This window comes from Hypanus sabinus, chromosome 8 (assembly GCF_030144855.1).
Source record: "Hypanus sabinus isolate sHypSab1 chromosome 8, sHypSab1.hap1, whole genome shotgun sequence".
Taxonomy (NCBI): Eukaryota; Metazoa; Chordata; class Chondrichthyes; order Myliobatiformes; family Dasyatidae; genus Hypanus; species Hypanus sabinus.
This window is the reverse complement of record NC_082713.1, coordinates 134,046,067-134,071,171: the sequence shown is the minus strand read 5'-3', so window position 1 is coordinate 134,071,171 and position 25,105 is coordinate 134,046,067. Positions and strand designations below refer to the sequence as shown.

Below are 25,105 nucleotides of genomic sequence, written 5' to 3'. Positions count from 1 at the left end.
GGTGACGTTCCTGTCAAAAACAGGAATTTGAACCAATAGCCTTCATATCTATATACTCAAAAAGTGTGACAAAATGCACTAGACTGAACGATGCAATTAAGTCTCATGTGGATGAGCATGTGGCTGAGGCTCACCTTAACGTACTTGTTGACGTGAGCGGATCCCAACTGCAGTTTATCATATTCAATCCACTCACTAGAGCCAGACAACTGGGTTTCAATGGGACCGTCGGACTCTCTGAGCTGCACAAGTGGCATGCCTGGTTCCACTGATTAACTGAAAAGAAAAAAGGAATTTAGTTGAAAATCCCCATTTGAGAACATTCATAAACAAAATTAAGAATGAATCAGCAAGAATGAACAACAGTTTCAATTTAAATAAAGCCAGGGTATTAAAAAAGACTCAAACTGTTCCACTTGAGTTGTTATGCAGAAATATTTTGATGGGTGCATGTAAAATGCCTTGGTATTAAAAGTCTATTAGCAAGCAACTCCCCATTAGCCAACAGGAGTTTCAATTTGCGTCAGCGTTTGTCACTCACTATGCTAGATTTCTACAAAAGGAAGAATAAAAATCCCGTCACTCAGAAGGCTGTTGATGCTGTCAACAGAAAATTATATTAATAACATGGTAAGATATTTCCCAACAGCACTATGAACAAAACATGATACCAAAATCCAAAGAAAATATTCGGGGAAATACTCAAATGTATGATTAAAGAGGAGCACGTTAAGATGTGGGAAGTTCAGGAATGGGATTTCTCAAGCTAGGAAAAGCCACAGAGACAGATTAAAATCAGTAATCAAGAGGCCGGAAAAGGAGGTCTGCTCCCATCTTGGATGGCTTGTAGAGCAAAAGGAAACTACCACTATAAGGATCAGCTCACAGGAGCAATCGAAAGCAAGTTGAGATTATAAAATTCTCTATTTCCAAGCCTGAGAGAAATCAGCTTTTGGTAGGTAAGCATATCAAGGTTTAGGATGTAAGTACAGGATAACTCCAGGGTCCTCCCCCCACTGCACCGGGCTTCACCAATCAGCTGGAAACCAACTCCCCAGCAGAAAAATGCACTCAGACATCTGCTCATAGGTTTGTATGCAAGCAGCCAGCAAGTTCAAATACCTCGGAGGTCTATGGAACTTCTATGCTTGCATAGCTCCTCAGTTACTGCACTCAGGTATCACGGTAGGCCTTGCACATAAGGTTTTGGGATGGGACCTGAACCTGGGCCTGGTCAATGCCCAGCAAGAGTCAGTGACATTTCTCCTACATTTATTTTCAGGATCAGGGCTCAGCAGGCAAGGCCAGACTTAATTGCCTTTGAGAAGATGGTGCACGACTCACTTTCTTGAATAGCTGAGGCCCCTCTGATGAAGGTGCTCCCACTGGAGCTGCAGCATGATGGTTCCAAGTCTTGCTGTGAATATGTTTCCAAATCAGGGTCGTGTGTGACTTAGAGCAGAACCTGCAAGTGGGTGTCATCTCTTTCACTTGCTGCCCTTGGTGGCAAGAGTTTGAAAACTGAATGCTGCATGGAAAATAACTGCAGGGCATCTTATAGATGGTGATCAGTGCAGCCACTGTGTGTCAGTAGTGGGAGGAACGGACATTGAGGGTGGCTGTTGTGACGTGTCTGGCCTGCCAGTGTAGTGGGCAGCGCTTGTCGCTCTCGCTTTCTGGCTAGCAGTCTCGCAAAAAGGAGAGCTGAATGCACAAGTCTTTCCCTGCCAATACATAACCTCTCCAACAGTAAGCCTCACCTCCTCGCTGGCGACACACGAAACAGAACTTCTTTGAGACTCGGGCTGAACTACAAAGGTTAGGGAGGAGGCCCCTGTACACATAGCATGCAGGCCCACCGGCACATGGACATGTCTTGGTGCTCGTGAACAAGATCCCCAGCTATGGGTGAATAGTCCCACTGCCTTGTGAGCAGCCTCATCAGAGACCAAGTATACGGGAGTAATCCCAGAGGAAAAAATCCTGAGTGGAGCTCTTCAGGCGGCTGGACGTCACTGAACATCCTACTGGCAGCTCCTGCAGACAAGCTGCTGCCAAACATACTGCTTTACTTTCCTTTGGACTGTACCCGTGGGGCCGAGAGGGGGTTCTTGACAACTGGTCACCCCAGGATCTCCATACCTTCCACCTAAGCTCATGCCCTGGAGAGGTCACTCCAGTGCCAAATGATTCCATTGTCCTTCAAGACAGACAGATCATCATCAGTCAAACAACCTACACTGTTCTGCATGCTGTTTCATGGTCCTTGAAAGACGTTGACTCTGCACTTGATATGGGTCATTGATGAGGCCATATTTGTAATAATGTGTTCAGTCTTGGCCAATCTACCCCAGCAAAGATTCCATTAAGCTGGAAAGAGTGAAAAGATTTACACAGATGCTGCTAGAACTTGAAGGTCCAGGCGATGGACAGAGGCTGAGTGGGTTAGGAAGTCTTCTTTCACTGGAACATGGGAAAATGAGTTGTGGTTTTGGAGATGTACATTATCATGAAGGGAAAAGACAGGGTGAATGCATACAGTCCTTTCCATCTTCCTTCCACCCCCCCCCCCCCACCAAGAGTTAAACAATCAAGAACAAAAGAACATTGTTTTGGGGGGAGGGTGGCCAGGTTTGATCGGAACCTGGAAGGCAACTTTCTCCACCCATTCAGAATGAGCTGCCCAGTGAGGTGCTTGAGGAGGTACATTAACAACAATTTGGACAGATACATGGATAGGAAAGGATATGGGCCAAACACGGGAAAATGAGACAAACTAGATGGGAATCTTGATCGACCTGGACCTGCTGGGCCATGCTATGCGACCCTGTCCATCACAAGAAGCAATAGGAGGTGGGTCAAGTTATTAAAAGGCCTTCCTTTTTTAAAATAAAAATGATGCTGCATTGTAACGTTTACATGTAGAAAAAAGACACTCCCATACAGTTAACAGAGCAAATATTATCAGTGCCCTCATGGTTAAGACTAAAAATCAAATTATAATTATACACCTCACTCTGCCCCACAAGCTCTGATTGCCAGCAGCTTCCAACTGAGAGAGCAATTTAAGGAACAGTATGTACACCTTCATAGTACTAACGACAGCTTGCTGCTTGATGAAACAGCCTGAATAAAAGGTGAAAAGCATCAACAACGTAACCAAGGGCAAGACTAGCACAAAGCTGAGGGGAGGGAGAGAGAAAAAAACAGGTCACTGCCTTGTCACCGCTGTGCTTGAGTTTACTGAATGGGGGCTGAATTTTGGGAAGTATAAAGTAGACAACTATTCTTTAAAGTGTCTGCTCACTTTCATTTGCAAAGAGGAACCCAGGCTGTGTTCACTGAGTATCCATTAAAGGGTCACGGTATCAGTAAACACTTTGGATAAAACTACTTATCTGGCAAAGGGAGAGACTGAATGCCAAGGGTTGGATCGATCTTTCAAAAGATGCTTCATGTGGTAAGGAAGAAACTGCAATCTTCCATATACCTGTTTGCAAATGAAGCAGCTTTCTGTGAAACTATCAGCTGCTGAAAGAGTAGAAAGGAGAAACAGCAAGCAGCTGACTGCCAGACAGCCAAATGCTGAAATCTCGGTGCTGAGGCTGGTCACCTGCACAAAACCCATCCTATTCAAACACGGCTAAAACACTGGCAGAGACAAGATACCTGGGCCCAGACAACACCAATCAGAACTGAGTCCTAAAGAAACCAGAAATCCTTTCCCCAAAGCGGCAAGCAATCGGATGGGAAAGAAGAGGAAGGGACAGAACAAGAGTCTGGGGTCCGAAGAGAATGGACCCATTCCCAAACCCTGTTCAAAGGCTGCACAGCAGATTGAGAGCAACCCAAGGACAGCAGAGAGCTGCACGACTTGGGAGGAAAGGAAAAGCATGCAGGTCTGAGGAGCTCAATGCATAAAGCAGGACGAGGTGCCTGGAGTCCCCACAGAGCCACAATGAAGCCTTCCCTTACGAGAAGCAAGGGAGAAAGGCAAAACTAGAGGCGAATTCAACAAGCAGCTCGAAGAGCAGAGAATGACGGCGCTACTGATGAATCTGCCCCTGGAAAATTGGTGTTAAAGGCAAAGCTGCCCAGCCTAAGGGCAGTGCAGCAACCCCAGAGCCTGAGCTCCAGCAATTCAGGGACAACAGTGAGGATGGCAAAGCAATCCCAGCTCGGAGGAACGAGCAGTTGTACTAAGAAAAGGTGGAGAATCCCAGCTCCAGGAATCTTGGAGCAGCATTGTAGAGTGCAAGGAGGAAAGGAACGCCAGCACTGGGAATCTTGGAGCAATAGCAGGGCAAGGCAAGGTCTCTTGGTTCTGCGAATCTAGGAACTGCAGCAGGAAGAGTGAAGTATCTCAAATCAGGAATCCATGAGGAGTACTGTGAAAAATAAGACAATTCAGCTCTGGGAATTAGGAAGCACCCACTTTATAAACAAAGGACAGAGGAAACCACACTTTTCTACATCAGAAAACAGCAGCCTGAACAGATCATATGCTGGATAAGTGCACAGTTCATACCCACTGGAGTAAAGCAACCAACTGTGATGGGCTTAACTCTGTATATTATATTTTAAAAAGCAAATTAAAACTTGTATCTATTAGCATGTGCAGCGTCAAAAACACTGCATACTGTTCTCTATTATAAAATTAGATTGTCAAGGTCAAGTCCAAACCTGCTAATTTTGAAGGAATCCAGCTTGCCACACAGTAATTATTAGACATGGTTAGGATGATGCCCCTATGGGCTACGGCTCTGGTTATAGGGTAGCTGCAATCCTCAGGTCCGGTTGTTTGGTGCGCTGGAGAAATAATTTCATCACTCAAGTCAGGGGTGCAGTGGTGGTGGGGAGAAGGGAGTCGTGAACTCATTATTAAGAGATTTATAAAGACATTCCATTAAAAATGGTGTTGTGCCCAAGGTCCTGACCAAAAAGAGGCAAAGCTGTGCAATATCTTCAGCAGCCCTGAAGATGGAGCACTGTGACAACACACCTGCTCTAAACCAGGTATGTCGCACCATTCCAGTATTTTTCTGCTTCGCATCCAAAGAATTCACTTCTTAATCCACATTCAATATCCCTGTCTGACCCATACCTCATGTTGGCTGTCACCTATAGAAAGGCATCGGTGTTTGCAGAAAGGACAATGGAGTGGAATGTCAAACTGGTGTCCTCAGAGATTGATCAAATGGGTTGGATAGAGACTGGTGAAGCTGCTCGTTGATTTCCTGATCCACATATGGGAAGCAATCAAGGTGAACATCAAGACTTTCAAGGATCAAAGTCAGTTTATTATCAAGGTACATATATGTCACCATACCATACTTTGGTAAAAAGCATCAGCAACTTTAAATTACTGGGTGTTATCTTTTTGAAGGACCTGTCCTGGACCCAGCCAGCACCAAGGTGCAATTACTAAGAAACTATGGCAGTGAATCAACTTCCTTAGGAGCTTGCAAAGATTCAGCATGACATCTAAAACTTTGACAAGTTTCTATAGATGTTTGGTGGGGAATATAGTTGCATCACAGCCTGGGATGGAAACACCAACGCCCTTGAACAGAAAACCCTACAAAAAAGTAGTGGATATGGCTTAGTCCATCATGGGAAATGCCCTCCCCACCACTGAGCACATCAATGTGGAGCGCTGTCACAGGAAAGCAATATCCATCATCGGGGAATCCCACCACACACGTGATGCCCTCTTCTCGCTGCCATTAGGAGAGTGGTACTGGAGCTTCAGGACCCATGCCACCAGGTTCAGGATCAGTTATTACATCTCAACCAAAGGGGATAACTTCTCTCAACTTCACTTGCCCCATCACTGAAATGTTCCCACAGCTAATGGACTCACTTTCAAGGAATCGTCATCTCATGTTCTCGATATTTATCACTTATTAATTTATTATTGTTATTTATTTATTTGTATTTGCAGAGTTTGTTCTGCTTTGCACACTAGTTGAACATCCAAGTTGTTGCAGTCTGATGGATTTATTGAGTATGTCTGCACAAAAATTAATCTCAGGGTTGCATATATGTACTTTGATAATAAATTTGCTTTGAACTTTGAGAGACGTTTTCTTGCAGGCATTCACAGCAAGAGGGAAATACAATAGAATCAATGAAAAACTACAGAAAAGAGTCACCAGCCAACATCAATGAGCAAAAGGGGTCAGAATGTGCAAATAACAAATAAATAAGTAAATCAATAACACTGAGAACATGAGCTGTAGAGTCCTTGAAAATTAGTCAAAGATTGTGGAATCCGTTCAGAGATGTAGTGAGTGACGTTATCCATGCTGGTTCAGGAAGCTGATGGTTGAAGAGTATTAACTGTCCCTGAACCTGGTGGCGTGAGACCCGAGACTCCTGTACCTACCTAGCCTTGATGTTCAATGACACCCCCCGACCTACAATATCCTGGGGGGGCACCTCCAGCCAGGAACTCAGATGAAATAGATGCATAATACTGTTGCAACAACATCAGCCAGTGGTTTGGTTCTCTGTGATTAGCGACTCACCATTTTCAACCATCTACAAAGACGTGTTGGCGGAGTGAGGAAATACTCTCCACTTGTCTGGACAATTGCAATGCTAATAACCCTCGAGAAACTCATTCCTATCCGGAATAATGCAAGCTGCTTGACTGGCATCTCATCAACCAAAGGAAGCATTCATTCTCTCCACCGCCAGCTCTCAGTGGCTGCACTGGGCACCAATCTACAAAGAGTGCTCCAGCTATCACCCAGGCTACGCTGGCAGCTCCTATCAAACCTGCAGCGTCGACCACCAAGCACAGGGGCAGCCGTTACAGGATACCACCACGTGCAGATTCCACACAGAGCACAAGCCACCCTGACTTCTAGATTTGTTACAGGGTGTAAATCCTGGAATTCCCTGCCCAACAGCACAGTGGAAGCAGCTTCACCAATAGAAATATAGTGGCTTGAGTCACTACCACCAAGGGCATTTAGGGACAGGCAACAATACCGGGCTTATCAGTGAACCCAAGATCTCAAAAATAAGCAAAATAAAATATTATAATGTGCCCGAATCAAATATTATATGTAATTGTTTCTTTAAATTTGATTAAGATCATATTTTATTACAGGGGTCGGCAACCTTTTTGCCTCTGTGGGCCGGATCGCATATTAATGAACCGACGGCGGGCCAGATAAATGCCATAAAAAATTTGAAATATGGGAATCATCCATTTAAATACATCTAGTTATGTTTTGCCTCAAATTAATGAGTAGAAAATCATTTGTGCTTAAGGTTGCCCACCCCTGCTTTATAACATTAAAAAAGCATTTCTGGGATATTCTCCTTTTTAAAAACCACTTTTTCCCTTCAAGGGTGTTTTTAGTGTTACTTTAGACAATCGATATTTCTGGACTTATCTCTGGAGGTTGTTTTACTGCTGGTCTGGAACAGTTCTGGAACAAATGCTAAAGTGTCATGTGGTACATCTGATATTGGGCTAAAATGTCTGACAATGAATAAATCAGATTTACAGGAGAACAAACCTAGTCCATGAACATAGAACATTACAGCACAGCACACAGCCTTCGGCCCACAATATTGTGTCGACCTTTTACCCTACTCTAAGATCAATCAAACCTTTCTCTGCTACATCGTCCTCATTTTTTCTGTCAGCCATAGCGATGTTGTGGCAATTTTCCCACCTGCGGAGGAGAGAACAGCCCGATTCTGAAGGTACAGTGTGATGGATTGCAAACACCATTAAAATGGCACACAGTTGGTAGAGCCTGTCCTCTGCCCCTGCAGCAAATCAATCCTGCTTCACTAAACAGTTAGAACACAGCCCTGACACCAGGAAACCACTTGAGGAAAAGCATTTCTAAACGGCCACCTATTTTCTTTTGAAAAATTACATTGAAGAATCAGGTATTGTCATAACTCACTGGAATTTGCAAATATAAATCATGAGCAAGTTATTTTCATCCATCTCACTGCGGAAGAAGAGAACAAGCCTCCCTTTTACGGAAATAGTCAGCAACTATCTCCCCTCCAAGATGCTGCCTTCCCCACAATAACTGTGGAAATAGAAAGGAATATATTTCCTTTAAAAAGTCATAATGGCACGATACACCTGATATAATGAAGCAAAAGGCAATGCTACCATCTTCTACATGACATGCCAAATAATGCTGAGGATGATCAGGGTGTAGAAAGTATACACAGAGCACTGAGATCCTGGACCATTCCCTACTGATCATCATGTAGTGTGTAAGGCTGCAGTGTCAAATAGCTGTTACAAAGTCCAAAGATTGAGTCACTTCATTTTGTGCACCTAAAAGCCACTTGATGAATTGTACACTGGGCTTAATTTGGCCAAAGGTTACTGTGGCTCCATGACCACAAAAACCATAAGCCATAGCAGCAGAATTAGGCCATTTGGCCCATCGAATCTTCTCCACCATTTAATCATGGCGGATTCTTTTTTTCTCCCCTTCGACTCCATGTCTTGGCCTTCTCCCCGTAACCTTTGATGCCATGTCCAGTTAAGAACCTATAAATCTCTGCTTTAAATACACCTAACGACTTGGCCTCCAGGGCTGCACATGGCTACAAATTCCACAAATTTCACTAAAGAAATTTCTCCGCATCTCTGTTTTGAGTGGACGCCCCTCTATCTGTGGGAAACATCCTTTCCACATCTACTCTGTCTAGGCTTTTCAATGTTCAAAATGTACCAATGAGATCTTCCCTCATCCTTCTGAATTCCAGACCCAGACCCCTCAAACGTTCCTCAAATGATAACCCTTTCATTCCTGGAATCATCCTTGTGAACCTAATTTGCAAGGAGGATGGGACCCTGAGCGATAGAGCAGTGAAAGAAGTGCATGGAGTAAAGCCAGATCTAACATAAAGAGAGGCTTTGAGGAAAGAGCAGCAGAATAAAGGGTATAAAGGTAGTAAGGTAGAAGGGCTAAAGTGTGTGTACTTCAATGCAAGAAGCATCAGGAACAAAGGTGATGAACTGAGAGCTTGAACACATACACGAGGAAATCTGCAGATGCTGGAAATTCAAGCAACACACACAAAATGCTGGGGGAACACAGCAGGCCAGGCAGCATCTATAGGAAGAAACACTGTTGACGTTTCAGGCCGAGAACCTTCATCAGGGCTAACTGAAGGGAAAGGTACTAACAGATTTGAAAGTATTACAGGAAAGTTACTAACATGTTTAGAGTATTGGCTGATTGGAAGAAGGCAGCGAGTGGGAATAAAAGGATCCCTGTCTAGTTGGTTGCCGGTGACTAGTGGTGTTCCGCAGGGGTCGGTGTTGGGACCGCTTCTTTTTATGCCGTACGTAAATGATTTAGATGATGAGACAGATGGCTTTGTTGTCAAGCTTGCAGGTGATACGAGGATTGGTGGAGGGGCAGGTAGTGTTGAGGAAACAGGTAGGATGCAGAAGGACTTCGATTAGGAGATTGGGCAAGAAAGTGGCAAATGAAATATAATGTTGGAAAATGCATGTTCATGCACTTAGGTAGTAGAAATAAATGTGCGGATTATTTTCTAAACAGGGAGAAAATCCAAAAATCTGAGATGCAAAGGGACTTGGGAGTCCTCGTAAAGAACACCCTAAAGGTTAACTTGCAGGTTGAGTCGGTGGTGAGGAAGGCAAGTGCCATTTTAGCATTTAGCGTTCACTTCAACAGGTCTAAAATACAAGAACAGGGATGTGATGCTGAGGCTTTATAAAGTACTAGTGAGCCTCACCTTGAGTATTGTGTACAGTTTTGGGCCCCTCATTTTAGAAAAAGTGTGTTGGCATTGGAGAGGGTCCAGAGGAGGTTACATAGAACATAGAATAGTACAGCACATTAGAGACCCTTCAGCCCACAATGTTGTGCTGACCCTCAAACCCTGCCTCCCATATACCCCCCCCACCTTAAATTCCTCCATATACCTGTCTCGTAGTCTCTTAAACTTCACTAGTGTATCTGCCTCCACCACTGACTCAGGCAGTGCATTCCACGCACCAACCACTCTCTGAGTGAAAAAGCTTCTTCTAATATCCCCATTGAACTTCCCTCCCCTTACCTTAAAGCCATGTCCTCTAGTATTGAGCAGTGGTGCCCTGGGGAGCAGTGGGGCTGTCCACTCTGTCTACTCCTCTTAATATCTTGTACACCTCTATCATGTATCCTCTCATCCTCCTTCTCTCCAAAGAGTAAAGCCCCAGCTCCCTTAATCTCTGATCATAATCCATACTCTCTAAACCAGGCAGCATCCTAGTAAATCTCCTCTGTACCCTTTCCAATGCTTCCACATCGTTCCTATACTGAGGTGACCAGAACTGTATCCTGCCATTTCCTTTGTACTCTGCCTTGGAGTTTGTCCTTCCAAAGTGTACCACCTCACAGATCTCTGGGTTGAACTCCATTTGCCAATGTCTCTCTGCAATCTTCAACAATCGTCTGCACTATCTACAGCACCACCAACCTTTGTGTCATCTGCAAACTTGCCAACCCACCCTCCTACCCCCACATCCAGGTCGTTAATAAAAAATCACAAAAATTAGAGGTCCCAGAACAGATCCGCGTGGGACACCACTAGTCACAACCCTCCAATATGAATGTACTCCCTCCACCACGACCCTCTGCCTTCTGCAGGCAAGCCAATTCTGAATCCACCTGGCCAAACTTCCCTGGATCCCATGCTTCTGACTTTCTGAATAAGCCTACCATGTGGAACCTTGTCAAATGTCTTACTGAAGTCCATGTAGATCACATGCACTGCACTACCCTCATCTATATGCCTGGTCACTTGCTCAAAGAACTCTATCAGGCTTGTTAGGCATGATCTGCCCTTCACAAAACCATGCCGACTGTCCCTGATTAGACTATTATTTTCTAAATGCCCAGAGATCCTACCTCTAAGAATTTTTTCCAACAGCTTTCCCACCACAGACATAAGGATCACTGGTCTATAATTACCTGGACTATCCCTACTACCCTTTTTGAACAAGGGGACAACATTCACCTCCCTCCAATCCTCCGGTACCATTCCCGTGGACAACGAGGACATAAAAATCCTAGCGAGAGGTTCAGCAATCTCTTCCCTTGCCTCGTGGAGCAGCCTGGGGAATATTCCGTCAGGCCCCGGGGACTTACCTGTCCTAATGTATCTTAACAACTCCAACACCTCCTCTCCCTTAATATCAACATGCTCCAGAACATCAACCTCACTCATATTGTCCTCACCTTCATCAAGTTCCCTCTTAGTGGTGAATACCAAAAAGAAGTATTCATTGAGGACCTCGCTCACTTCCACAGCCCCCAGGCACATCTTCCCACTTTTATCTCTAATCGGTCCTACCTTCACTCCTGTCATCCTTTTGTTCTTCACATAATTGAAGAATGCCTTGGGGTTTTCCTTTACCCTACTCACCAAGGCCTTCTCATGCCCCCTTCTTGCTCTTCTTAGCCTTCTTAAGCTGCTTTCTTGCTAACCTATATTCCTCATTAGACCCATCTGATCCTTGCTTCCTAAACCTCATGTATGCTGCCTTCTTCCACCTGACCAGATCAGGAAGAGAAAGGATCATGGGACGGGAGGCCTCGGGAGAAAGAAAGGGGGGGAGCACCAGAGGGAGATGGAGAACAGGCAAGGTGATGGGCAGAGAGAGAGAAAAAAACAAACAACTAAATATGTCAGGGATGGGGTAAGAAGGGGAGGAGGGGCATTAACGGAAGTTAGAGAAGTCAATGCTCATACCATCAGGTTGGAGGCTACCCAGCCGGTATATAAGGTGTTGTTCCTCCAACCTGAGTGTGGATGCATCTTGACAGTAGAGGAGGCCATGGATAGACATATCAGAATGGGAATGGGACGTGGAATTAAAATGTGTGGCCATTGGGAGATCCTGCTTTTTCTGGTGGACCGAGCATAGGTGTCCAGCGAAACCGTCTCCCAGTCTGCATCGGGTCTCACCAATATATAAAAGACCACATCGGGAGCACCGGATGCAGTACATCACACCAGCCAACTCACAGGTGAAGTGTCGCCTCACCTGGAAGGACTGTCTGGGGCCCTGAATGGTGGTGAGGGAGGAAGTGTAAGGGCAGGTGTAGCACTTATCCTTGTATCCCACCGATCTCCCTCCTGGCACATATCCATGTACACTCATCCCCCCCCCCCCCCCCCCCGCCATCCCTTCCCACAGATCTCCCTCCTGGCACTTACCCCTGTAAGCGGAACAGGTGCTAACTGGTCTATAATTTCCTTTCATAACGAGTGGAGTGACATTTGCAATTTTCCAGTCCTCTGGCACCACACCAGAGTCAAATGATTTTTGAAAGATCATTTCTAATGCTGCCACAATCTCTAAAGCTACCTCTTTCAGAACCCTAGGGTGCAGTTCATCTGGTCTAGGTGATGTATGTACTTCTACGTGCTTTTTATGTACATATGTGCTTTTTGAGCAACTTCTCCCTTGTAATAGTAACTGCACCGACTTCTCTTCCTTTACACACTACAACATCTGGCACACTGCTGGTGTCTTCCACAGTGAAGACTGATGCAAAATACTCATTTAGTTCATCTGCCATCTCCTTGTTCCTTGTTGTTATTTCTCCAACCTCATTTTCTAGTGGTCCATTATCTACTCTCATGTCTCTATTTTTTACATACTTGAAAGAGCTTTTACGATCCACTTCAATATTATTTGCTAGCTTGTATTCATATTTTATCTTTTCCCTTCTAATGATTCTTTTAGTTGGACTCTGTAGATTTTTTAAAAATTACCCATCCTCTATCTTCCCACTAATTTTTGCTTTGATGTATGCCCTCTCTCTTTTGTTTTTACATTAGTTTTGACTTCCCTGGTCAGCCACGGTTGTACTATTTTGCTATTTGAGTATTTCTTCACTTTTGGAATACACATGTCCTGCACCTTCCTCATTTTTCCCAGAAACACATGCCATTGCTGCTCTGCTGACATCCCTGCCAGCAGCTCCTTCCAATTTACTTTGGCCAACTCCTCTCTCATACCGCTATAATTTCCCTTACTCCACTGAAATACTACTACGTCATACATTACTTTTTCCCTATCAAATTTTAAGTTGAACTCAACCATATAGTGTTCACTGGTTCCTAAGCTCTTTTCTTCTTTTTCCTTTAGCTCCCTAAATCGTCTCCGGTTCATTACATAACACCCAATCCAGTATAGCTGATCCCCTATAGTAGGCTCAATGACAAACTGCTTTGAAAAGCCAGCTCTTGGGCATTCAACAAACTGACCCTTTTCAGATCCATTACCAACCTGATTTTCCCAATTGATCTGCCTGTTAAAATCTCCCAAGACTTTCATAACATTGTCCTTTTGACATGCCTTTTCTATTTCCTGTTGTAACCTGTGGTTCACCTCCCAGCCACTGTTGGGAGGCCTGTATATAACTGCCATCAGGGTCCTTTTACGCTTGCAGTTTCTTAACTCAACCCATAAGGACTCAACATCTTCTGATCCTATGTCACATCTTTCTACTGATTTGATGGCATTTTTTATCAGTAGAGCCACACCATCCCCTCTGCCTACCCTTTCATCCCTCCAATATAACACGTAACCTTGGAAAATTCAGCTCCCAACTACAACCATCCTTCAGCCACAATTCAGTGATGGCTACAACATCATACCTAGCAATCAGTCATAATGCAACAAGATCATCCACCTTATTTCTTATACTCTGCACACTGAGATAAAACACTTTGAGTACCGCATTTGCTACCCTTTCTGATTTTGCATCCCTAATGTACTGATACTCACCCTGTTGGCTGCAACTATGTCCCATCACCTGCCTGCCCTTCCTGACAGTCTGACTGCACGCTATATTTAATTCACCTTCCATCCTATTCCGAGTCTCATCACTCCAGTTCCCACTCCCACCCCCGCCAAATTAGTTTAAACTCTACCCAACAGCTCTAACAAACCTGTCCACGAGAATATTGGTTTCCCTCAAGTTCAACATAGGACATAGAACACAGAATAGTACAGCACATTACAGGCCCTTCAGCCCACAATGCTGTGCTGACCCTCAAACCCTGCTTCCCATATAACCCCCCATCTTAAATTCCTCCTCCACATACCTGTCTAGTAGTCTCTTAAACTTCACTAGTGTATCTGCCTCCACCACTGACTAAGGTAGTGCATTCCACGCACCAACCACTCTCTGAGTGAAAAACCTTCCTCTAATACCCCCCTTGAACCTCCCTCCCCTTACCTTACAGCCATGTCCTCTTGTATTGAGCAGTGGTGCCCTGGGGAAGAGGTGCTGGCTGTCCACTCTGTCTATTCCTCTTAATATCTTGTACACCTCTATCATGTCTCCTCTCATCCTCCCTCTCTCCAAAGAGTAAAGCCCTAGCTCCCCTAATCTCTGATCATAATCCATACTCTCTAAACCAGGCAGCATCCTGGTAAATCTCCACTGTACCCTTTCCAATGCTTCCACATCCTTCCTATAGTGAGGTGACCAGAACTGGAAAAGTGCAACCTGTCACTTTTGAATAGGTCATACCTCTCTCAGAGGGATCCCAATGATCCAAGTATCTGAAGCCCAGCCTCCAGAAGGATGTCAGTCAACAGACCACATGTAGGAGTCTAGCTGATACTGCATAACAATCCTGAGAACAGCCTGCCATTGCTTGTGCCCTCAGGTAGGCATTTGAAACCATTCTGAAAAACAGTAAATGTTTTTGCCAATGACTTTACATCAACCAACGGTATTAAATCAGAGTGGTCTACAAATTCTCAGAGTGCATCATGATCCACCTAACGCTTACTACATTGCCTCATGGAATAGATGAGTGCCTTTGCTTTATATGCTCAAAGGTCTTTCCTCTGCTCATACATCAATACCCTTCCTAGGATTGCCATTGAAAGGAGCAAATTCTCCATTCAAAGCAGACCTAGCTAAAGCTGGATTCTACTACCAAATTCCAGAGCAGAAGCTGATCTTCTTCATGAAAGTCATGGAATGGTGCTCCACGTGATCTTTCCTGGAAATTTAGTCAAGTATCACACTTCAATATAATGCTAGACAATGGTGTCTCTAAATACTGTTGTTATTACATTGCTATCTAGAGCAGCTCATGCACATGTTCAAGTCAAGTCACTTTTTATTGTCATTTTGACCATAACTGCTGGTACAGTACATAGTAAAAATGAGACAACGTTTTTTTCAGGACCATAGTGTTACATAACACAGTACAAAAACCAAACTGAACTACGTAAAACACAGAAAAAAATACACTAGACTACAGACCTACCCAGGACTGCATAAAGTGCACAAAACAGTGCAGGCATTACAATAAATAATAAACAAGACAACAGGGCAGTAAGGTGTCAGTCCAGGCTCTGGGTATTGAGGAGTCTGATAGCTTGGGGGAAGAAACTGTTACATAGTCTGGTCGTGTGAGCCCTAATGCTTTGGAGCCTTTTCCCAGATGGCAGGAGGGAGAAGAGATTGTATGAGGGGTGCATGGGGTCCTTCATAATGCTGTTTCCTTTGCGGATGCAATGTGTAGTGTAAATGTCCGTAATGACGAGAAGAGAGGCCCCGATGATCTTCTCAGCTGGCCTCACCATTCGCTGCAGGTCTTGCGATCCAAGATGGTGCAATTTCTGAACCAGGCAGTGATGCAGCTGCTCAGGATGCTCTCAATACAACCCCTGTAGAATGTGATGAGGATGGGGGGGGTGGGAGATTGACTTTCCACAGCCTTCGCAAAAAGTAGAGACACTGCTGGGCTTTCTTTGCTATGGAGCTGGTGTTGAGGGACCAGGTGAGATTCTCCGCCAGGTGAACACCAAGAAATTTTGTTGTTGGCTCTGCACCAGTCCGTTAGCTGCTGCACCTCCTCTCTGTAAGCTGACTCGTCGTTCTTGCTGATGAGACCCACCACGGTCATGTCATTGGCAAACTTGATGATGTGATTCGAGCTGTATGTTGCAGCACAGTCATGGGTCAGCAGAGTGAACAGCAGTGGAGTGAGCACAAAGCCCTGGGGGCCCCAGTGCTCAGTGTGATGGTGTTGGAGATGCTGCTCCCAATCCAGACTGACTGAGGTCTCCCAGTCAGGAAGTCTAGGATCCAGTTGCAGAGGGAGGTGTTCAGGCCCAGTAGGTTCGGCTTTCCAATCAGTTTCTGTACAATCATATTCTGTACAATGCAGAGATTATAGTTCAGCTAAATTACTGAAAAATGCCTGTACGAGGGAGATGGAAAATCTGGCTGACTAGTATCATAACAATAACTTCTCACTAATGTCAGCAAAACCAAAGAGCTAACTATTGGTAAGAAAAGGAGGAAACCAGAGATCTATGAACCAATCCTGCATAAGAGGAGAGAGATGGTCATTTTAAATTCCTTGGCTTTAACATATCAGAGGATCTGTCCTGAGACCAACACATAAATGCCATCACAAAGGTACAACAGTACCTCTGCTGTCTTAGAAGCTTGCGCAGATTTGTCACATCACCTGTAACTCTGACAAACTTCTAGAGAACCACAGTGGAGATTGGTGCATCACAGGCTGGTATGAAAATGCCACAGCTCAGTCTGACACACGCAATGCTCTCCAAAGCACTATGAACATCTCCAAGGAGCACTGCCACAATAAAGCAGCATCCAACATCAAGAACCGCACCATCCACGCCATGGTCCGTTCTTGCTGCAGCCATCGGGAAGCCTTTGATCCCACACACCAGGCTCAGGAACAGTTATTACCCTTCAGCTCTAAGGTTCCTACACCAGTGTGGATAACTTCTCCTCCCTCAACTATGAACTGATTCCACAACCTCTTTGACGGACTCTACAAATCATGCTGTCAGTAATAGTCCTATACTTAATTTTTCTTTACTAGCAGTTTGTCTTCTTTTTGCATATTGGTTATTTGTTAGTGTTCTTTCAAGTAGAATAGAGAAAATTTATATTTCTCTATTCTATTTACAGTGCCTGCAAAAAAAAAATGAACCTCAAGGTAAGATGTATGTACTTTGATATAAATTTACTTTGAACTTTAATAAAACTGCAATCTTGACCTCTCGGTCTGCCTTGCTGTGACTTTGCACATAATCATCTATTTACACCGTACTTTCTCTGTAGCTGTTGAACTCCAGCCTGCACACGGTAATTGCTTTACTCTGGACTACCTCAATGCTGTAATGAATTGATCTGTATGGATGATACAAACACAAGATTTTCATGGTAACATATGACAATAATAGACCAATTTACTAGTTTACTGAAGATCCCTCCCCACGCTGAAGAGGCAAGAGATTGCAGATGCTAGAATCAGGATGGGGAAAAAAACATCTGGAGGAACTCAGTGGGTTAAGCAGCATCTCTGATGCGATCCAAGGAGAAAGAAACCAGGTGGGTGGATAGTTAGGTGATAGGTAGGAAAGGACATTGAGTTATTGTAATGAACACAGGAAGGATGAAAATTTCTGTACCACTCATCGCTCTTCCCCTCCTGGTTCCAGCTGCCCATCTTCCATGCTTATTTGCTCCCACCCACCAGCCTTACTCTTTCACCTGGCTCCATTTCCCAACCCCTCACCCGCACCTGGGTCCACATCACCTTCCCAGCCCCAGCCTCACCCTTCCCTCCCACTTCTGCATACGACCTCCCTCCATCCACATTCTCCACCCTGATATCGGCTTCTATTTGAAATGTCTGTTGCTTCCAGGTGCTGCTCCATCCGCTGAGTTTCTCCATCAGCTTACATCCCCCTCCCCCCAATCCATACTCTCTTCTGCAGCAATCCCCTTCCCCTGGGCTTGTTCTGCAGTGCCTGCAGCAACTGCGTGTCTTCTCAGAACATGGCAAGTCAGTCTTTCAGTTACACTCATTATTAACCATGCCAGTATAATGAGTACTAACTTTAATCTATGACAAGAAAAATCACACAAAGCATGGGATTTAATTAAGAATATTCAATAGCATATGCCTTAATTGCAGTGAATTATACAAACTACAGTTTTGTTCTAATCTGGATAATTCAAAGTTTGTCTCAACTGTTAAACATTAATGCTGAAGTCTGTGCTTGCTGTTGTAATTCAATCCTGACATCCCCCCTCCCAGAAAACTCCTGCCTTGTGCCCAACCCTCTAGTTTTCCTCCTCTGTGCCTCCAATTTCTTGTAGATTGACAGGTGACCTTGACTCCTCCACCTTCCTCCATTTCAGATGTACATCTCTCGAGCTTTGCTCCACTATCAACAGTATCTTCAATTCTCAAAGCTTTTCTTAACATCCCTTTTAAAATGCTCCTTCTCTTTGGATCATCTTTTGATCAGTTTTTGTTCTGCTTACCCTTCAGTGAAGTCGCAATGTTAAATGCCAATTAGAAACACAAGTTGCAAAATATAGTCCATACTGTTAAACTTGCTTCAATTCAACACTCAAGATTTAATTTTCTCAACCAGTATCGAAGTGAGACCCCCCCCCCCCACACATACACATACATACAAACAAAGATTTAGTTTCATATACCCATAGAATGCATGAACATCCTAGTCAGCATTCTTCAAACCACTATTTGAACAGGGTGGAATCAAAATGAAAAGTTTGACTTCAAACAGTAAAGGACACCATTACCACAACTCTTAAGACTGGATTTTTTTTACTCTACAATTTAACTGAGCCAGCTTCTCCCAGATCAGGACACATGAAATGCCATCTGGTTTTCAGAAAGAAGTATCCAGTGTGTTTGCTGATTGCAATGAAAGTGGGGGGGGGGGGGGGGGTTAAGATTATTCTTACGGGATGCCATCAAGCAATATCACCAAGGTTCCAAGTTTACAGAAATTAATTCTAAAGGTCAACAGGTTTCTGAGGGTCTAAACAAAACATGGATAAACATCGAGCAAGGAAAATGAGAACATAGTTCCAAATTTCAAGCAATCAGATCTCAAGACACCATTTGCTCTGGGCATTCAGGCCTGATTAATTATGGTGAAGGAAGGAATGAGGCCAATTATCTATCCTAAACTCTGCTGAGTGCCAAAGTAATGGCCTCCTCTTAATTTCAGCTTTATGGAGCAAGCAGCTTGCTTTCCACTCATGTGCTGCAGCTGTAATCAGTCTCGCCTCTCCTGGATTTAATCCTTCTTTTGGTCTTGCACGTTAAAAGACATTTAATGGATCATTTGAACTACAAGGCAATGCAGAAAGCAAGGATTATAAACAAGCTCTTCCTTGATTGAAAGCATAAATGATTTAGGATTCCAGCCAGCTTTATCATCATCTGCAAAGTTCCCTCACATTCATTCAATACTGGTTAAAAGATTTCAAGCACACTCCTATTAAGTCATGATCATAACAAATTTCTACCTTGAAAGAACTCGAATAGTTTAACACAACCTTAAATCCTGTGCTCATCGTCCAATGCTGACAGGACCAATTTAGAATATGTCATTTGACAAAGAGTAACCTGCACAGTTACGGACAGAGATAAAGAGAGGGATGAACCAAAAGAAAAGATTTTTGGACAATGAGCTGCATGTAAATTGGTAATTTGCTCTATTATTGACAAATGTACTGAGATGCAATGAAAAAGATTGTTGTGCATACCCACTCAAACAAATCAATTTATTAAGGAGTACAAGTGTTCCAGTTACAGAGAAAGTGCAGGTTGACAATAAGGTACAAGGGTCATAGGAAGGGAGACTGAGAGATCAAAAATCCATCCGACTGCACAAGGGCTCAGTAGCTTTTAACCATGGGAAAGAAGCTATCCTCGAGTCAAATCATACGTGCTCTCTGCCTTTTGTACCTTCTGCCAGATGGGAGGGGAAGAGGAGAGAATCCCCAGGGTAGGAGAGATTAAGTTAGCTGCTTTACTTAGGCAGTAAGTGGAGCAGAAACTGTTTCAGTAATGTGCTGAGCTGTGTTCATAACTCTCTGCAGTTTCTTGAGATCTTGGGCAGAGTAGCTGCTATACCAAGCTGTGATACATCTGGATACGATGTTCTCTACCTTGCATTAAATGATGAACCACGGCATCTACATGTTGCTCTAAGACAGGCTAGTGGTGGTATTCACATCCAGGAACTTGAAGCTCTCGACATCTTAACTTAAGCAAAGGAAATATAAACTGATCCCTTCCTGAAGTCAATGAACAGCTGTTTGATTTGTTGACATTGGGGGAAAGGTTGCTGTCATGACACTCAGTTATGAAGTTATGTGTATACAGGCAGTCCTCGGGTTATATACAAGTTCCGTTCCTGAGTCCATCTTTAAGTCGGACTTGTATGTGAGTTGGAACAAGTGCATCCGGTATTATTTAGTGTCAGTTAGTCAAACGTTTGTCTTAGTATATAGCATATATTTTACCTTTCTATGCATATAAAACACTTAAGAAGCATATGTATTCCAATAATTAAACCACTGCATTGCTTAGCAATAATTGTAGCTTTCATCGGGGCAGGGCCTGTCACATGCTCCATTTTTCTCACTTTATCCGTTATCCTTTAAAATTATTCCAATCGTTGACCAACTGTTGCCTAAAGATTTTCCAATGACCAATGGTGTTTCACCTCTTTCTAAACGCTTTATTATTTCCACTTCATTTTCAATCGCGTTCGCTTCCCGTCAATGGAACAGAAACACTGCGGGTGGCGGGTCTCGAGCTCCGCTGGGTCCTAAGGACCAACGCACTGAGACTGGCTAAATGGGACAAGTGGGGGCTGTGCTGGGTTTGGGTATTTGATCTTCCACAATAATTCGCTTGGGAATTTAAACTGGAGGTGGCAGCGTTTTTTTTAACGAGGTCGAGTTGCGAGCTCGACATCAACCCAACACAGATGGTACGAGAGTCACTAGACCGACATCAACCTGGCGGTTGATGTTCTGCCACTGGATCGAACTCAGGAACCTCCGTTCTTGAGCCCAGCGCTGATCTCACTGCGCCATCAGCCAAAAGGAACGGGGGGGGGGGTGCGGGCAGGGTCAGGGTGATTCTTACTAAGAAAAATTTAAGCCAAGTACAAAGTTAAACACTCAACACAGTGTCAACGGCAACAACTTAAAATGGCGGACAGTGTCGCGATCCGACTTAAAATGGCAGACGGCGTTCTCCCTCCTCCGTTGGTAAGTAAAAGTTGTCCGTAAGTCGGACAATCGTAACTCGGGGACTAACTGTATAGTCGATATTAATTCAAGCAAGAAACAGTCTTCAGTTCTTAATGTAAATTGTAAGCAATAATCAGCCTGAAGTTAAAAGATCAACTTTGCACAGTGCTGTCTCCAGAGGATAGGATGTTGGCCCACAGCATGGGACTGGCTGCTCAAGAGATAAGGTTTACAACATGAAATGACCATAAGATTTTCTCATAACATTGGCTAAATGGAAGACAACGGGGTTTTGCATCAAAGCAGGCAACACTGGTTAAGTTATTTGCACATTGGGACTTGGGCTCAAGCTGACAGACCATACTGACATTGTCACTTATATATCAAACATGATGGGAGAGACTGTCCGTGATGGTGACTGTCCACCATCACAGACGGTCTCTCCCTAGACTCCAAGATCAACAGACGGATTGGACGAGCAGCCTCAACATTCACCAGGCTGACAGAGTCTGGGAGAACAGAGAACTGACGGCACACACCAAGACTGCAGTCTACGGGGCCTGAACCGTCAGTGCACTGCTTTACGGCCGCGAGACCCGGAGCCTCTACTTCAGACAACAGCGGCGTCTCAATGTCTTCCACCTCCGCAGCCTGAGGCACATCCTGGACATCAAGTGGACTGACCAAGTCACCAACAATGAGGTCCTAGCCCGCACTCAGATACCCAGCCTCGTCACCCTGCTCCAACAACGCCGTCTCCACTGGCTGGGCCACGTACACCACACCTGCTGTATGGGGAACCGGCCTCTGGTAAGAGATCATAAGGGCAGCCCCATCTTCATTTCAATGATGTCCGCAAGAGAGACATGCAGCCGTCAAGAGGTGGGAAGGCATTGCAATTGCTCTGGCTGGAGGCCATAACTACGCAGAGGTCTAAAAAGAGAAGAGAAGCTGAGGCTTGCTGCTGAAGAAAAGCGCACTCGCCGAAAAAGCAACACCAAGACAACACCGGAGGACAGCGCCTTCAAGTGCAGTCGCTGCAGCCGAGACTGTCACTCCCATGTGGGCCTCTACAGCCACAACAGACGCTGCTCTACCAACACAGACTGAAGCAAGAATTGACAGGCGCAGATCCATGGTCTCACGAGACTAACCGATGCCATCACCTATACCAGGGGTCAGCAACCTTTACCACTGAAAGAGCCACTTGGACCCGTTTCCCACAGAAAAGAAAACACTGGGAGCCGCAAAACCCATTTGACATTTAAAATGAAATAACACTGCATACAACGTTTTGTTTTGCCTTTATGCTATGTATAAACAAACTATAATGTGTTGCATTTATGAAATTGATGAACTCCTGCAGAGAAAACGAAATTACATTTCTGCATGCAACAAAAACATTTTGAACTCCGAAAATAAGACGTTGGGTTGAAGGTTACTTTTAAGTAAAATACTCAACGTCTATTTGAGTCCTTCTTGTATTTATGAAAAACGCCAAACTTAAATTTGCCGCCAGCAGCAAACCAAAAATAACGTCAGCCAGCTGTCAACCTGAAAAATAAAAGGACTATTTCACTGAACAATGAAAACATATGAATATACGTAAAATAATAGGCAATTAAAATATTTATCATCCTTGTTCAGGTTGACTCACACCTGACAATGCAGTCGTATTCAGTAGGGAAGGATCAATGCTTAAGGGAGTGACCGGGAAGGATAATGTGTTTTTTTCCTCTCTGAACTCACAGAAGCGTTTCCCAAACGATGTTTGCATTGCGATGATTGCAGAATGTAAATACTCCGAAATTATCATGTCGTCACCTTGTTTGAACTCTCTCAAATTGGGGAAGTGAGACAAAGTGCCTTTCTGTAAATCTCTGGCAAGCACTGTCAACTTGCGCTCGAATGCCAAAACATCCTCCAACATGTGCAGGGCTGTGCGTCCTTTCCCCGGAAGAGCTGTGTTCAGCGTGTTCAGGTGCGCTGTCATGTCTACCATGAAGTGTAGCTTTTCCAGCCACTCTGGCTGTTCCAGCTCAGGAAAGGTGAGCCCTTTGCTGCCCAGGAAAGTTTTCACTTCTTCCAGACACGCGACAAAGCGTTTCAGCACCTTCCGTCTGGACAGCCACCGGACTTTGTTGTGCAGCAGGAGATCAGAATATGCGCTTTCCATCTCGTCCAGTAACAAACGGAATTGACGGTGATTTAAACTTTTTGCCATTATTTTATTGACAATCTGAATGACAACATCCATTACTTCTGTGCATTCCGGAGGAAATGTTTGAGCGCACAGTGCCTCTTGGTGCAAGATGCAGTGAAAAGTCAGCAGCTTTCTGTCCAGCGACTTCTGCAGTAAAGCCACAAATCCCTTGTGCGTTCCCGTCATATTCGGAGCCCCATCAGTAGCTACTGACACCAGATGGGTGGTCTTTATTCCTTTGGCTCTTAAACAATTCAAGACAGCCTCACAGATGTCCTCCCCCCGTGTTTGGTCTTTTAGAGGTATCAACTCAATCAGTTCTTCCTGTGGCCCGGCAGAGTTTACATACCGGCAGAACAACGCTATTTGTTCAATATCACCTTTGTCTTTAGACTCGTCACAGGCAATCGAGTAGGCCACAGCTGAATTGATGTCTTTAATTTGCTGTCTTGTGATGTCTTCTGCCATTTTTATGGTTCTGTCTTTGACAGTCTTTGCAGAGAGGGGCATATCCCTGATTTTCTGCACAATTTCACTCTTGTTTTTAAAGTCCGTGAATAGATGTTCTGAAATCTTAATGAAAGATTCTTTTATATATTCACCATCTGTAAACTGCTTCCCGTGCCTGACTATTTCCTGAGCGGCAATATAACTGGCGTATGTCGTTGATTTTCCAGACTTCATCCATTTCTGGAAATGATTTTTGCTCAGATCAACCTTCCGCATCAGTTCCGAAACGGCTTTTTTTTCTCTCATCTCCATCCGGATATTTTTGAGCAAAGGCTGCGTGTTTACTCTGGAAATGCCTTGCGACATTTGACTTTTTGTTGTTTGCTAGTTTCTCATTGCATATTAAGCATACCGGTAAACCAGTCTCGTCAACAGTGAAAGCAAATGAATCTGTCCACGTATCATTAAACGTTCTGTTTTCTTCAGTCACTTTTCTTTTTTTAGAATTCTCCATAGTTGGCTTACCTTGGATCGAAAAATTAAAGAAATCGCGCACTGGCGGGTGTCAGGTATTGGCAGTGGTGACGTATATTAATAGCGATAAAAACACGTTGTAGCGGTGTGCTCACGCAGTCAGTAAACTGCAGTCGAATAACTTTATTCGAACTAAACAGCCTTGCTTTTAAGCCTCCCTCAACCCAGCCCCCATGGACGCAGATGCTGCAAAAGACGCGTACTCACAAACCCCCGTAGGCTATCTCCCTTAGCCGGAATGCTGGCTACTTGTGAGGAAATGTGTCGCCACACTTAGATTGTACAAGATCACCATAATCTTCAAATTTAGAATTACATTTCAAAAGCTAACAAACTAACATAAAATACATTTTAATTAAATACTGACCAATTATTTCCCAAAGCCACAGGGAGCCGCAGCACAGAGGTGAAAGAGCCACAAATGGCTCGGGAGCCGCAGGTTGCCGACCCCCGACCTATACCAAACATGGTCATAGACATAGACAATCAATAGTTGGGATATATGTGCACTCAGAGTCAGCCCCAACAATATTAATTTTGGGCATCTGGGATTTCTGACCCCCAGAAGCTTTCAGACCATCTGTGTGAATTAACTTGTCCCAGCAAAGGTGTTTGAACAATCACAGGCATCTGCCACTGTAGATATATAATTCAAAGGAAGCATTGTCAACCCAAATTATTGAAGTAAACAATGTCATTGTAACTATATTGGATTACTGACTCTTTTTTGGATCTTAACAGGATGAAAAAAAGAGATGTATTTTGTATTTGAGAGACTCTACCCAAAGTGTCTCCA

The 25,105-nt window shown here is 44.2% G+C and overlaps 1 protein-coding gene across 3 annotated transcripts in view; it reads right to left on the bottom strand.

Moving 5' to 3' along the window:
• The window catches only part of pot1 (protection of telomeres 1 homolog), a 358,923-nt gene that overhangs the window by 273,157 nt on the left and 60,661 nt on the right, over positions 1-25,105 (bottom strand). Inside the window, exons 1-2 of one of the 3 annotated variants that reach the window (XM_059977894.1) lie at positions 4,684-5,131; positions 135-276 (exon numbers count right to left, since the gene is read on the bottom strand). In XM_059977894.1, the coding sequence (XP_059833877.1) occupies positions 135-257 (123 nt within the window). In that variant the 5' untranslated portion in view covers positions 258-276; positions 4,684-5,131. Of the gene's footprint in view, positions 1-134; positions 277-4,683; positions 5,132-25,105 lie in introns of those variants that run through there. The other 2 variants (XM_059977893.1, XM_059977895.1) reach the window with 2 other exon arrangements.